General features: G+C 30.7%; 1 protein-coding gene and 1 long non-coding RNA gene across 6 annotated transcripts; both read left to right on the forward strand.

The window, feature by feature from the left end:
• The first annotated feature begins 2,013 nt into the window (after nucleotides 1–2,013).
• Nucleotides 2,014–6,404, forward strand: LOC121121408 (putative neutral sphingomyelinase). Of its 5 annotated transcripts, XM_071889873.1 has the most exons (5): nucleotides 2,228–2,366; nucleotides 3,849–3,944; nucleotides 4,755–4,945; nucleotides 5,022–5,733; nucleotides 5,803–6,404. In XM_071889873.1, the coding sequence occupies exons 3-5, from the start codon at nucleotides 4,873–4,875 to the stop codon at nucleotides 6,014–6,016; spliced, it is 999 nt and encodes a 332-aa protein (XP_071745974.1). In that variant the 5' UTR covers nucleotides 2,228–2,366; nucleotides 3,849–3,944; nucleotides 4,755–4,872; the 3' UTR covers nucleotides 6,017–6,404. The 5 variants fall into 5 exon arrangements, with proteins under 5 accessions (XP_040572256.1, XP_040572259.1, XP_040572257.1 ...); XM_040716325.2 differs by lacking the exon at nucleotides 3,849–3,944 and having other exon boundaries at nucleotides 2,150–2,366; XM_040716323.2 differs by having other exon boundaries at nucleotides 2,152–2,366; nucleotides 5,022–6,293.
• A 5,096-nt stretch (nucleotides 6,405–11,500) lies between these two features.
• Nucleotides 11,501–12,047, forward strand: LOC139905920 (uncharacterized). Its single transcript, XR_011781062.1, has 2 exons — nucleotides 11,501–11,711; nucleotides 11,759–12,047. It is a non-coding gene; the product is annotated as an uncharacterized lncRNA (long non-coding RNA).
• Nucleotides 12,048–15,745: the final 3,698 nt, after the last annotated feature.

A 15,745-nucleotide genomic window follows, 5' to 3' on the forward strand; every position in this document is an offset into this window, starting at 1 on the left:
ATTACATATCTCAGCCTACCTGTTTTTCTGGGCAACTTTGCATGCCCTTGTTTTACATAAACTTTTGTAATACTAGTGATTTTGCGTTGGCGATTTTTCTGTACTTAATAATTTTTAAAAAAATAATTTAAATCAGTCAGAACAGTAGTAATTATTGCTAAACTTTACAGGGAGCAGATGGAGCACAGCATGGAGAACATACCTCTGAATTTGACCATCCTTCTGCCTTCTGGTATCCCTCGTAACATTTTTTGATGCTCGAAGGAAATGTTTGACTAAGGCTAGAAAGTAATTCCAGAATATAGAGTTTGTGTGCAGTCTCTGAACGATGAGACTACTCTGTATGCACTGAAGAGTGAATCTCTGCTCAATCCTTTAGTGGAAAACTTCTAGATTTTTAGCAAGATTCTCTCAGCTCTTGCAAGTTTTTTGGTGACTGGCTATATAAAGTATAAAGGAGGTCAATAAATACTTTGGTTCTTCTTGTAATATCCAGTGACAGTTCCACAGCAAGTTCCAATCTATGATTAGTACAGTGCCACAGTACCATGCTTGGAAAATCCGCCCAATTTCCCAACTCCTCAAAAAAAAATTCAATAAAAGATACAAATTGGATTGTTTCCTTATAACACTAAAAAGTTATATGCTTTTTGAGGGAGTGTTCATTTTTCGTCATATTTCATTAGTCTCGATCAATTTTGATTACTTTAAATAAAAAAAATGATAAAGATTAAGATTATTTTAGGACCTTGGATCTTTACTTAATTTTTTTTTTTATTCATCATCATTCTGTTAAAGCGTCTATTGGTTTTTTTCGGATATGTTAATTGACAACTGACTTATAATCGTACACTTAACTAAATGATGTTCTTGGTCACTTTGATCACTCGATATGTAACAAATGAAATAACCTCCTGAAATGATAATTTATATACGGTGCATTTTTTGGTCAGTTTCCTAACAATGATTGAATAACAATTCCATTGTTTGAAAGAGTTGGGTAATAACTACAAACTGATTTTAGGAGCCTTTTTTCTGTTTGGTTTCGAATGAGAGGTTGTGTGATATTATAAAAGAAACGACGATACTCTTTTTTTTTTTGTTTAATGCTGAATTAAAAACCAAATTCTATGATAATGGCATAAAAATACTAATATATAAGAAAATACATCAATATAAGTACCTATCAGTGTATACATACGTACGTAGGTACACATTATGAAAAGTGAAAACTTCCAATTACAAAGAGCGTTAATACACTGAATCATTGGATGATTATAAGCAAATTCAATCTTACTTATGATAGCATTAGGAGTTATTTATGATCAATACTATTGTCTTGTGTAAAAATGGATTTTAAACTCAATTTGTATATCCCCAGTAAGAGTTTCACTTCAATTTCCATTCATAAAGGCGCTCTCTTCTAAGTGAGCCAAGTCTTTTCTTATTCTGTTTATGATGTGTTCCAAGAGTGTGGACCTTTTTGAAGAAGAAAAAAAAGTTCAAAATGGCGTATCAATCACACCATACGCAGATATTATATATACACATAGCAAGTGGTCAATAATTTGTGGCTTTTGATATAAATAAGTGAAATTGCAGCTGGGATTATATGCAACTCGTATAACAATGCGAATGGTCAGACACATTCTATATCTGTAGTTGATGCTCACATAGGTATGCATGGATGTATCCTCTGTCCCTTAGTTAAATGGAAGGTAATTTGACCTTTTTTATAGCTTCATATGGTACAACATGTCGTTTTGTAAGAAGGCTGAATTTATTTTGCATTCCAGACCACGGAAATCACATAATAATATATTTGTACCTTTCTGCAAGAAAGGTACAACAACTTTATATTATAAAAAAAAGTAAAAATGTTACTTACGTACTTACTTAGTTTACCTACCTTGTTTTTAAATTTAAAACCCTGTGTAGTTTGATAAACCGCGGGAGTTCGTAAGTACTAGAATACACAACTTAAGTATTAACATGTATGTACTGTACTTCTGCGATAAAGAGAGGAATCGTACACGTACTTCGACTACGCCTTTTTGGTGGTTCACGGTGGCGAGATTAGGAAGGAAAAAAAATACTCCCTCCTCCCTCGATGAACGTGTCTGCGAAGTTGAAAGAAAAAATATGGATTATAGAACCCAGTTGTCGTCCTTATAAGGTTGTGATCAGTGTTTGTTGGGTCAAGATTGAATTGGGTGTTTGAATTTCATAAGAGAATAACTTAAGGTTACAACAGCAACAAAAACTTCTCCAAACATTAACCTACATGATTCACAACCATCATTGTACATCATACGGAGTCTTTACGTACTAAAAATATAGAAGAGAAGAGGAACGGATAATAACAGGTGCGTTACGAAATCAGTAAGAGTCTGTCTCCGCTAATGTGTTTTTATTCATTTTCAATTTCACTTCAAAGTACAGTAGTCATGTATGTACATAGAACTTAAAATTCTATATATATATTACATAAGAATATTGACATAATATAGGTACATACTTATACGGATTATTAAAAAGTTTAAGTTTTTTCCCGCCTATTTTGAGTTTTTAAATAGTCCAATCAGCTGCAGTTATATCTTATTATTCTCCTATATAAATTTAGAAGCATGTGAGAATATATAATTATCATACAAATGATGTTGACCCCTTTAAAACGACCGTCTATAGCCTTGAAAAAAAAAAGGGGATGCCTTAAAGACTCTTGGGAACAGATTTGTTCTTCCCTTACCACCTGAGCAACCCCCTTAAGATATAGCAACGATTATTAAATGACTGTGATTATACTGTTTGTTTCTCTCTGTTTACGTTATTGGGCATTACTTATTTGTTATTATTTTATGTTACGAAGAGAGCTACTAGCTAAGGAGGAAGGGAAAAGGGATTCATTGACAGCCCTCTATGTATGCACATATGTATATACCTTTTAAAAAATGGGTGTATTTAGTATTTCTTAATAATATTGTATGTATATTTTATTAATGGATCTTTTTTTTGTTATATGTACGTATTTTCAAGAAAAATTCAGGGTCGGAATGCATTTCTTTAATATTTTACATGTATATTATCATTATTAGTAGTCGTAGTAGCAATATTCGAGTCCTATATTGTCTAACGGGGTTTTTTTATCTGTGGCATATTAATGTTACGAGTTGTAAATAGGAAGCAATTTCGTTATTCGATCCTCAATTTTACTCTGAGTCCTAGAGGGACTTACTCGTATGTTATAACTTCCCAACTATTCATCAGCGTTACTTTTCGTCATTCATGAGCACAAACATTCTTGATTACACTTTATACGAGGATGTTCTCTCCTTAAGAATAAAAGAATAATGATAATCGCGTTCTAATCTAAATGCAAAGAAAAAAAATATGTATATCTTGCCAGCAACAAAAAACAATCACGCTAAAAAATGCTTCGGATTTACAATCCTACTTTTGCTCTTTCTTGATGCACTAATACCCAATATTTTAGAATATCTGTGTTATTCTTTTAATAATATGTTAAAAGAAAATACAAAATATAAGTGGATGATGTTGTACACAAAATAATTGAAACGAGATTTACACACAAATACATCCAAGGGGTTAGGCCAAAGATATATAAAAAATTATGAAAAAACAAAACAAGTTTTCTTTAGTAAAATTATGAAGGATGACGAAGAGAGTACGATTACTATAGTACACACAGCCACTTTGGATGTTGTAGACTGTATTCTACAAATAACATGGATCTCAAAAGAGAGAATAATTCAAATGTCATTTTATACATTTTACACATAATATAAATAAAAAATACAGTATAATTAATTATCTTTTCTTTTAATTAGGGTGACTACCCATGAAAACACTGACCAATTGACCTTGTTATGATGATAAAATACTCCTTCTAATCATCAAAAACCCTACTCTCAAATTATACGACGGTTTGTTTTTGAGTGACACAATTTCTAACAAATTGTTTAAAACCTAGTTTATAACCTTGATATAGTAAGGCCAACTACTTTATATGTAATCCTAACTCTTTTGAAGTTCATTTTCTATTAGATTACCGCGACTATTCATAAAATGAGATATATTCATAGAAACAATGCTGCAAAGATTCTTTTTAAGTAATGGCTATATTTTCATTCCGTTAGTACGGGATAAACCCTTCAACTCTCGCTCTCTCTAGACTCCTTTCTATACATATAAGAGTATTTATCCTCAAAAATTGCGAATTGAAATATGTATTCCTCCATCCCAGTAAAACAATGTCTATAGTCGTATAATTTTATTTAATTGTTCTATCATTTCTTAACACTTTATCTTTTATTAATTGACGTGATAATTGTAAAAAATAAATATATAGTATGTGTTTCTTGACCTATTCAAGGTTGTTATTTTGCAAACATACAGAGGTTTTTATATATACTAGAATTAAAAATCCTTCGGATTTATAAATAAGAAATCTTTTCTTTTTTTACTGCCAAGATGATTTTATTTTTTCATATGTGTGAATCATATCTATGTAGTATGATACGGTTTGCTTATCTGTCTTATATGATCTATCAATCCCACACTAAATTGTAAATAAATATGTCACATAAACTACTTTTTTATGACTACTACATGTATCTATAGAAGTTCTTTGAACTATTTTTTCACCGTTTATCCCATAGATTTAAAATTATTTATGCTCATGACTTACATATACTATTTGCCTTAAGTTGTTCTTTTTTGCTCTACTTCTTTAGATTGTTGACCCATCACACCTTTATTCAAAATGGATAGTTTAGGAATGATACTTTCTTATATTGAATGAGGAGGATAAAAAGACTGGCATGGAAGATAAAGTGCATTGGATAGAATAAAATGCGCTTGATACTCTTATTTTGTTGCTTCATTACCAAAGTTACACCTAAGTCTGAAAACATTTTCTCAGAAAGTACGTAATAATACTCATTATTGAGGATTAATTGAATAGAAGGTTGATTTTAATTTTTTTTACTATGATTTTATAGATGCATCATATCTCAAGGTCTTGAATTTAAACACTTGGGGCCTTAGTTGGCCTTGGTCAAAAGATCGTGAGCACCGATTTATTGCACTTCGAGATGAGATAGTAAACGGAAATTACGACATTGTTCTCCTTCAAGAAGTGTGGCTTCGGAAGGACTATGATGTGCTTCGTCCTGCTCTTCCCTATGTGACTTATTATCAAACACTCAATGGGAATTGTTTTGGAACATTTCTCCCTTTGGGTTGCTCAGGCCTGACCATTCTGAGTAAGCATCCCATGCAAGATGCCAAAATGTATCCCTTTCAGTTTAAGGGTACTTTTTGGAACTTCGATGGAGAGGTTTTTGTGGGGAAAGGTGTAGCGAAGGCTCGCATTCTCTGGAATGGATTCACAGTGGACGTCTTCACTACACATCTTATATCCTATACTAACCATCCTAATCAAGACAATGCCAAGTTTAGATATATGCAGGCTCTTGAGACAGTGAGACATATTCGCAACTCAGATGCTGATATCAAACTCTTCGGCGGAGATTTAAACACACTACCCATAACGGACTCACGTGAGCCTTATGGAATTCTTTCAACAGTTCTGACTGATTCTCTTATAGATAAATTTCCAAGGGCTTCCTTTAGTCCATACTATTCTACATTCGGCAATAAGAAAAATACCTATACGAGAGACTTTGTACCTGAACGGATTGATTACCTCATGTATGCCAATTCTCCTAAAATTAAAATGAAAACATTCGACTATCATGTCCCTAATTTTTATACTGTTAGTTCTCATGGTTATAAAATCAGTCTCTCTGATCATGAACCCATCGTTGGAGTCTTTGCTGTTGAGCGGACTGCTAATATCAGTTTGTCTGACAAAAAACACTACTACAAAAAGAACGAACTTCAGCAAAAACAGAAACAATATAACTTACATGTTGACAGCAGCGAACCCCATTCAAATTTAGTGAGACGGAGGCATTTTTTATCCAAATATTAAGACAACTCTATAAAAACATTTCTTCTATGGTTCTTACTTGGTTTTAATTTGGTGATTAATTTGTTCCTTTATATGATAGTTTTATTTTCCAAGAGCCATTTAGAGTTGTCTTGACTTTAGGGATTGACTAAAGTCTCTGTTTAAAGAGTGTGGGCTTGTGTTGAGTTTTCCAATTATTTATATACAAACATAGATGTCTAATAACCATATTGACAGTTGTATATAAACTTAGTAACAAAGTGTGAGCCAACCAAATAAAATATATGTTTAAGAAAAAGTAAGTAGTCTCTATATTTATTTTGTCATTTTAAATACATTCATACATAATGGAAATAATAATTATCACTATTATTTATAGATAGAAATATAACCTACAAAAATATCTTTATATCGTATGCATTTATACCTACTATATTTTATTTAAGTGATAACGATTTGTTAACAAATCAAAAACAAAAACAGACTATAAATAAATATTCTGTCAATGAAAATGTGTAATTCCTATCCGATAGCTGTCTATCCTTCTAATTTTGAGGAAAATATAGCTTTATTTACTACTGATGAAAATGGAAACATTATTTATTATATTCTGCAAAGATTCATGCGATTTCTGAAATAGATTTCATGATTTCTTAGGTATATTTTACACAAATCAACTTTTATATGCCTCGAATTAACACCCATGATAAATGATTAAAAAATAGCCTTTGTTTGGAATTCTTAGTTTGTTCATCTATGTATTCAAAACTGCATTATGAGAATAAACCAAACATGATATATTTTATCTTCGAGCACCTATTGAAATATTAAACTTGGGAAAATTTATGTATACACGCTATTTGACTATTATAAAATTTTTCATAGTTAAAACTGGGAAACATGTTCAAAATATCTTCACATTTAAGTATTTAAAATGGCTGTAAAACACTTTACACACCATATTTGTGTAAGAACTTTTTATTTATACAAATGGGTTATTTTTACCTGAATCACTCGGTGGATATCAGCTACCCTTAATACTTAAGGAATTATTGCCCACTAAATATTTTTCCCATGATACTCCTTAGAGTTCATTATCTATTATTTGATACTTTTATGGCTCTTAAGTTATTCAGAAAGGTATGTACCTACTATTTTTTCTTTGTTACACATTCATTGTTAAATTACATTTGTGCATTATTTTTTTATTGAGGGTAAAAAATCGTTATTTAGAGTTTTTTACGACCGATTTGACATTTAAAAAAAAATAACCGTTTTAAATTTTATTGGCTTATTTTAGGAAAATATTATACAGATTTATATAAATAGTGATGTGACTATCATTATAAAGCACTAAAGACTGCAGTTAAGTATTGGTCCGGTCCAGGTCAGTCCTGCTTAATGTTCCTAAAATTGATAAAAGTTTCGGTCCTAGATGAAATCACTCTACAATATTTCTTCTATTTTTTTTTTATCATTTCTAGTTTAAGAGTAGTTCTAAGACTGGAATGGTTAAATAAACAAGGACTGACATAACATTACATAAATCAATAAAGGTTTCTCATTTCCCGGGAAATTCCGGAATGACAATACATTTTAAACTAATCAAGTAGGGTCAATAGTTAAGTTATGTTTCCTACGAAAAAAGGTGAAGTTATATTTAAATATTGATTGGTTGCTTTGTTATGCATGCATTTTCGTCGATGCAAATTAGCCGCTAAAAACTAAAAGTCTTTAGTGAATCTTATATATATAGATACATAAATTGTTATTGAATGAATTGCATAAAGGAAGATTATTTAATGAAATGATTAACTCCGAAGGAGTAAAACCTCGAAAAAATCTATAAGACACCTTAAGAGATGTGCATAGTTGAATATTTTATCCTTCAAAATCTCTGAATTCTTTGAACATTATAATGAATGGACTATGCACTTTTTTTGCATGTCACACCTTTATATTGTCTCTAAGTCATTTCAAGGACAATAACGATAGTTATTTACAGTTTGAGTCGATTAATTAGTTACTTAAATATATTAAAATAATAAGTAAATGTATGAAAAGTACTTCCTTAAACTGTGTCTTATCCTTGGAAATCGTTGTTTGATCGGAAACAAAGGCAATGACTTTGTTGCTTCTAGGTAAGAAGCCCCAAATCAAAGATTCCTTGACTATCTTAATTAAATAATGATTACAAGACAATTATTAATGTTTATAACATAAAGATTTCAAACCGCAAGAAATGTATTTTTTTCCCTCAAGACACTATGAATATTAACTCACATATTAACGACTCCTTCCTCAAGGACAACAATGAGGGCTTCCTCAATATCAATTATATGCATGTCGAACTTCTTCAATTGGATCACCTCATGAAAGGAATCCATGAAATATATGAGATTCTTTGGGAAATAATTTAGTGCTTCATTGTCCTGTATACTGTAGAATAAACGTACGTACATACTTAGTAACGACCTTAGTCACATATCGTAATTCATCTCAATTTAAATAGAATAAGTAGACAAAAATAGTTGAAAAAAGAAGTTGTGGAGTCATTAAAAAAAAAGATTAAAATTCCCCTTGGTTATTATTGAGTAGAGAAATAAAATATGTTTTAAAGTATGTAATATATACCTATGTATATGTAGGTATAAATATTATATACTGTACCTATATGAATCAATGTGTGTACAAAGATATTGCAAATTCCTACTTGGAATAAATATAAAACAAATATCATATAAAAATAAATAACATTTCATATTCTTAGCTATTTTCAAAATATATAATATTTTTTTATACAAAAATGATTTAACCTTGATATAGAAATGTTTCAACCAAAGGGACCGTCATAATTTCAATATCACATTAGAGACTTTTAGCTCTTTTATTTTTGATTTGCTTAAACTTTACTTAACATCATTGAAAAGAACAGAGTCTTTCGTTTTCAAAAATGGTTTATCTTTCAAAAATAGAAAAAAAAATAAAGCATTTTTTTATTACTGAGAACGACATGAGGTGTTCTCCGTATGCGGCCAGCCCCCCAGTTCCTGCTGATATTGTACCTAAATGTTGATTTATCTCCTTGGTTGAGGGCCTCGCCCATCTATCTTACAATCGTTTTTGCAGCCATTGGACTTGAGGGTCCTCTTGATCTTCACGTGTTACCCGATATACTTGGTGATCATGTATGGCCTTGATGACTGCATGGTTGGCCAATACTTTGGTCTTATTATTGTTGGTAGTCATACTAAAAAATGACCAAAATTACCATAGTTTTGGTCATAGAGAGACCTGCCTGGATTCATTTGAAGGTTCATTATTTTATTTCTAAATTAAGGATATTTGTATTTGCATAACATTGGCCATCTTGTCACCAAGGATCGGCCATGGATATATTTTGGATGACAAATTTGATCTTTACTAGCTCAGTAATGTTCTGAACGAGTTGTTAACGAGTAAACGAGTTGAAAACTCTTAACATTTTAGATAAACAAAGTTTGAAGATACAGTTATGTAATATATAATTAATATAATCAATTATTTTTGCATGTATAAAATCCCATGTGTGCAATGGTGTCTGCAGGATTATATTTTGGGGAGGGCTTGGTTCCCCAACTGTTCACAACAAATTAATTTTTTGGGAAAAATTACGAAAATTAAATTCCACATACTAAATTGTTCAAAAAAAAAGTTTTAAATATTAAATTTTTTGGAGAAACATTTCAAAAGTCTATAGCTTTACACAGAGAATGAAATTTATTGGAAAAAATTTGAAAAATTAAATTTCGACTAATATATTTTTTGAAATAAAATTTTAAATATTACATTTTTTATAAAAAAATTGAGAAATTGCAGTTTTTTGGAAATGAATTTAAAAACAAATTTAATTTAATTATTTTTTTTGAAACAAAGCCAAATTCTTTAATGGGGGGCTACAGTCCCTTCAGTCCAAATTCTGTGGACGACCCTGGAGTAGCTTTGATTCTCCGATAGGTTGATACTTTATGTAAAATATTAGTTTTAATAAAAAATTAATACCGAAATATATGATAGTACAGTTAAACGATCATAATAATTACGAGATTTAAATTTTATATAATTTTTTAAACCATTCCAAACATTTTGTATCATTTTTTAAACTACATCATCAATTTTGTACACGTAAATATTAATTAAAAAGCAAACAATACTTAATACATAACGAAAAAATTAATTTGTATTTTTAAATCTATCTATTTAATGTTATACTTATAGTAAAACATTAAGTTTTTGATTTTATTATGAATATTTCTTTGAAATATTCATGGATCTATGCGAAGTTTGGGGATCAAATTAGTGCCCATCCATTTTGACGAGGTTATATGTACATATACAGAATAATAATTACAGTTTTACACTTGTAAAAAAGAAGAATCCAAGAAATAATAAGGCGAAACAACAAAGGAACGACTTTTAAGTAAATCAATTAATTAAATTCACCAAACCTCGATTAAAATGGCTAAATTTACGAATAAATCCTAAAAAAAGCATTATATACCTAATAAATAGTTACTCTGTGATAGACACACTGGATTTATAATAATTGTATATTCTCAAAAAGTGGGGTGGGCATACCCCCCTAACCCCTTGTTGTGCAGTCCCTGAAAGAACAAAATCAACTTGAGAACCCATCATTTGTTTTATTTATGATGAATCTTACAAACAAGTGAGTTTTTATGATATTCTTTTAGGCAAAGAGGTTTACTTTCTCTTAATCAGTTAATTTTGCGAAGTAGAAATGGTAGAAAAAATATTAATATTTAGGTAAAACTTAAGTTGACCTTCAAAGAAATTATCATCTCATTCCTTTATTCATATTACCTCAATTAAGGTTGTAGTTTTTTTTTCTTACTCCACAATTGAATATCAAACTCAACCACGATAGTATAGTCATCAAATTTATTTGATTCTATTTGTATGTATAATCATTTAATTTATTATGATATATAAATGTTTATAAATACATACATTACCAAATAATATTCCATACACTTGTTAAAAAACATGACTATTTTGCTTCTTTGCAACTTAGGCTGAAAACATTTTACCCATCCCATTTTACCCATTGAGTAAAATGAAGGACTTGACTGGGAAGTTAATATATTTATTATTTTTTCTTCAAGTGCTTTATACCCTAACTGAAGTTATAGAATATACCTTAAAATAAATAATCTTCCGGGGAAAAAAGAATTGAATGGCTTATGAGTTTTATATCTATCAATTATTTTGATTATGAAGCATGAATAAACTTGTTTTAATCCCCTTACATCCAAATTATTAATTATATTAGTATATATTATTAATTAAAACCTCATAAACAATTCAATTTTTATTCCGGGAATATCATTTTAATCCATAACATCAGATAGGATATAAGCGTCATACTTTTTGTAGTAGCAACTTAAATAGTGTTTGTTTTTTTAACTTTCCAAAGGTGTAATCATTGTAATTTTATTCTTTAAGAGAGAACATCCAAGTATGAATTAATCACTAGTGTTGGTGCATATTCTGTAGCAAGAAAATAGAAACGTCAACACATATCTTATACGAGTGTAATTAGTATAGTTCCTAGATAAGAATGTGTGAAGTAAAATTTAAAGAAAAACTACAAGTCTCGACGTCAGACACTGATTGGGTAGAAGACACCGATCCGAATCTTCCCAGGGCTTTGAAGGTGGAGGCCATCATCAGTAAAGTGCAGGTTATAATATATTCTTGCAGATGTTATAAGAAACCCATACCAACAAATTTGGAAGGTTTAATAGAGAAAGAACTCGATGTTTTATCTAACTTTTCCGAAATTGGTCGTTAATTTGGACTTTGTGGTACTTGTATAGAAGAAAAGAAAAGGAAAAAAGCTGTGATTTCTTTTGTCGTTTTTGTTATTATTGTTTTTTTCTCTAACCCATATCAGTTATGTGTAAGGATTGTGTTATATTTAGTTAGAAAGTTTGTTCGTTTATGTTTGTCATAATTATAAATAAAGGTATGCCTATTAGGCTTTAAAAAATAATAATAATCACTACTGCATGAAAGACAATGAGTAACAATGATGATATATTCGGGAGTTTTAAGTGTAAGACCTTGTTGGACTCGAAGTAAAATTGAGGATCGATATCAGGGTAATTTCTGCTTATGTTTTGGTTTATTTCCTGTCCTCCAACCTTCTTATAGATGATCTAATGAAACATCATGAAAATTACTTGATTTTCCGTTTCTTTTATTTTAACATCCCAAAAATAGTACCCAAAAGTATCTTTGTTTATAAGTGTAAGTCGTTGTTGGAGCTCGAAGTATGATTGAGGATCGACACGTAGTAATTCCTCCCTATATCATTGTTACTTCCTAGGTACAGAGTGGGATTTTTGTTTATTTCCTTATTCTTCTACCTGCTTGCAGAAACATTTTGAGACCTATGCTGCTCTTTTTCAAAACATTATTTCAATTTTCCCCAATACCATGTTGATTTTCAGTTTCTTTTTTTTTTAAGCATACCATCAAATCATATATTTTACAACTATAATTATGACATTTGACATTTTTTGGGGGGCTGTATTAAAATTATCAATATAATAGATTGAACAAAAATAAACATTAAAATAATAAATCAAGAAAAATTGCAATAACATTAATCATAAATTAACACTATAATTTAAAATGTTTCCCTTAGATCAAAGACCAACCCTTCAACATTAACAACTTATGTTTTGTACTGACTGTATAAAAATATACTAAAGTCTACCACTACAAAATATGGGTCTATAAAATATGGAAATGATAAAATTACTAAACATTTAAGGGTTAACTTACTTGGTCATAGTGGGAAAAGCTCAACAATGTCTGCAGTGTAGTTCCATTTTCTATCCTCATAACGGGGATTGCTGCAGAAGCAATGATAATTTTCTTCAAATAGTGAAGCTTATTGGATACTCCAAAGTGTGGCATTTTATGCTTTAGCACTAACTAAAGCAAATCAGACAGCCCTAGTTACTGGGGTAGGATTTTCCTTCCTTTTGGGCATTCCAAAAATAATGTAGACAAATGAGTACTGGGAAAGTATCCATTCAAATTATCAATCAATATTCAATATTTAACTGGAAGAAGTATTTTGTTAGTCATCTTGCAAATGCATGGATGATTGAGTTAAAAATATATCTTCCCTCAGTCCTCGCAGGGCGAGTTGAAGTAAATACAGCCTGTCGAAATTGGGAACTGAGCCCTTAAATTTTTTTATCCTTCTTGACAAAAGTGAGGGACTCCATTATTACGTTGTAGAAGCTTTCCAGAAGATTCTTTGGGAGGTAGCCCAGGAGGGAGATATATTACAGAAGAGAATTAAATAAATATGTTCCTTTCATAATGTATTCATAGATTTTACTATTAGAAATGACAAAACGCTATTCTTTTTCTGGATTATAGGATAAATCAATTATAATTTTCCTGTATATTTTAAGTAGAAAATAACCTAACTGAACTAGCCCTCCCCTAAGTCGACTCCTTGGCATTTTTAGAGCCTGTTTATAACTTTGGAAATCGGAGTAGCCAATATTCTTCAGCTTCGATTATCCAATTGGCCAATCTTGGCAACGCAGTACCTGTATAAAGCACTGAAGGAATCAACCTTACGTTTTAAATATCGATATGCCTCTGCAAAGTTCAATCTCCTCCATTCAGCTATCTTAAGGCTTATAAACCTTTCTAAATAGTTTTTATTTGAAACAAACTCTCCATATCCTTTCCAATCAATTCCAAGTACCTTGATTCTTTTCTTAACCAAACATCTTGGAATTTCAGAATCTTTCTGAGAAACTTACTTTACAAGAGAAGACTCATTCAATCTTTTTCACACTAATGTCAACACACCCCTTTTTTTATCTGAGCCATTAAAATAACCTTTTATGCTTATAGGGAGACACATAGGACAGGAAAAGTTAGACCTTTTGTGAAAGCGGGTTTGACGTACTTTAGACATATTATATCGGGTTTCATTGATATTAAACGATTTATGAGAGGGTGAAGAGACTAACGCTCCTTGCCACCACGAACATTTTATGATATCAATTTCTTAATGTTCATATTTTTCTTAATATCATATAGGTAAAAAAGTCATTGGTTTTCAAATGAATGGCATTACTAAAAATTTTTTTTTTTCTAAATAAGTTTTCAATTTTGAAGAAATATTAATAATGGTTAAGTAGCGTTAATGATGTTTTTTCCTTTCGGGAGAATTACCCGATGCAAAACTCTCTTTCCAGCAAATTGGGATTTTGCTCCAATAAATAAAATTTTCTGGATATTTATATGGGGTTTCAGTGATCTATCAAGTACCATGTTACTTACAATTCCATGATTTCAGTGATCAGAGTAATCAGGCTTATTCCCTGCTCAAACACCGTAATAAGTTTTCTTATCCTTAGAAGTGCAATCTTTAGAACTCTCGACCTCTAATTGTACGTCCGGTAAAACCTCAATCAGTAATACTTTTTTTGTTATTTTAGAAATTTTCCCTCCACCATTATCTTCCAAAGGAATTACTTCAACTCCATCAGTACTTTGTTTAGTTATCGTTGAACTTTTCTTTCCACCATCATCATCCAAAGGAATCACCTTTACATTTGACGGTGTTTCCTTTTGGTCATTTATAATTGTCTTTATTTTCCTTTTTTCCATTTTTTCTCGCTGGGATAAAAATCTTCAGTTTTCTTTCATAGCTAAGGATTCTTAGCCTATTTTGACTACAATAATGTTTTAAATGGGCAAAATGAAACCAATTCTGGCACTGCATTTTACCTCCCGCAGGTAAACTTTAATCTGACAAGATTTCCTCGAAATTATATAATTTTGGAAAGGGAAAGAGTTATCACCAACCATATCCAATATATAATAACTATTCCATCTAATACTTTTGTACTGAGGAAATAATTCACCAGCTCTCTTATTCTCGGGATCTTCTTCGGATAGTGATTAACTATTTCTCCGAATTCTTTTGACCAATACACAAATTTAAGGTTTTCAACACGCTTAAACGTATTAACTACAGTTTTTTTCCCCTATTAACAGATAATTTATCAATGTCCTTCCATTTTTAAGACACCTCTTCCTTGAATCCATCACCACTTTCAAACATCAATTTGTTCCCTTTCTTCAAATCTTCTATTCTGTCTCCCACATCAATTGGGAAAATTGAATAAAAACAAGCCTGTTCTTCACCAAACCTTGGGTTAGTAGCCGCAGGTTTGTGTTCTTTAAAACCCAAAGAATAAAGCTAACTTATATGCCAATATTTGCAATCTATATTGACGAAAAACTTTTCCTTGTCCTCAATAAAAATAAAAAAAGTGCCCATTCATAAAAATACTTTCATTAACTTTAAGATTATAGTTACCACTTCTTGCAGTGACATGAAAATACAATTTCCTAGCAAGATCATCTTGGGTATAATAAGTGATGTTTTCCTCTATAGAAGAGATCTCAAAGGAGCAGAGAGCGAAACACACTCTTGCAGGGTAAGCAAGAGGAAGAACCCAAAAGGACAGTGATGAAAATCCATTGTAGAATGGCATGTTAAAAAAAAACAACGAAAATTAACATGATAACCCTGACAATTTGAAAAATGTTTTGGTGGAGAAAAATATTGATGTTCATTACGTTTTATGAGATCAGCTACAATCAGCTGTGAAAGGGGTGGAAAGAGAAAACGATATAAAC

This window comes from Lepeophtheirus salmonis, chromosome 7, assembly GCF_016086655.4.
Source record: "Lepeophtheirus salmonis chromosome 7, UVic_Lsal_1.4, whole genome shotgun sequence".
NCBI lineage: Eukaryota > Metazoa > Arthropoda > Copepoda > Siphonostomatoida > Caligidae > Lepeophtheirus > Lepeophtheirus salmonis.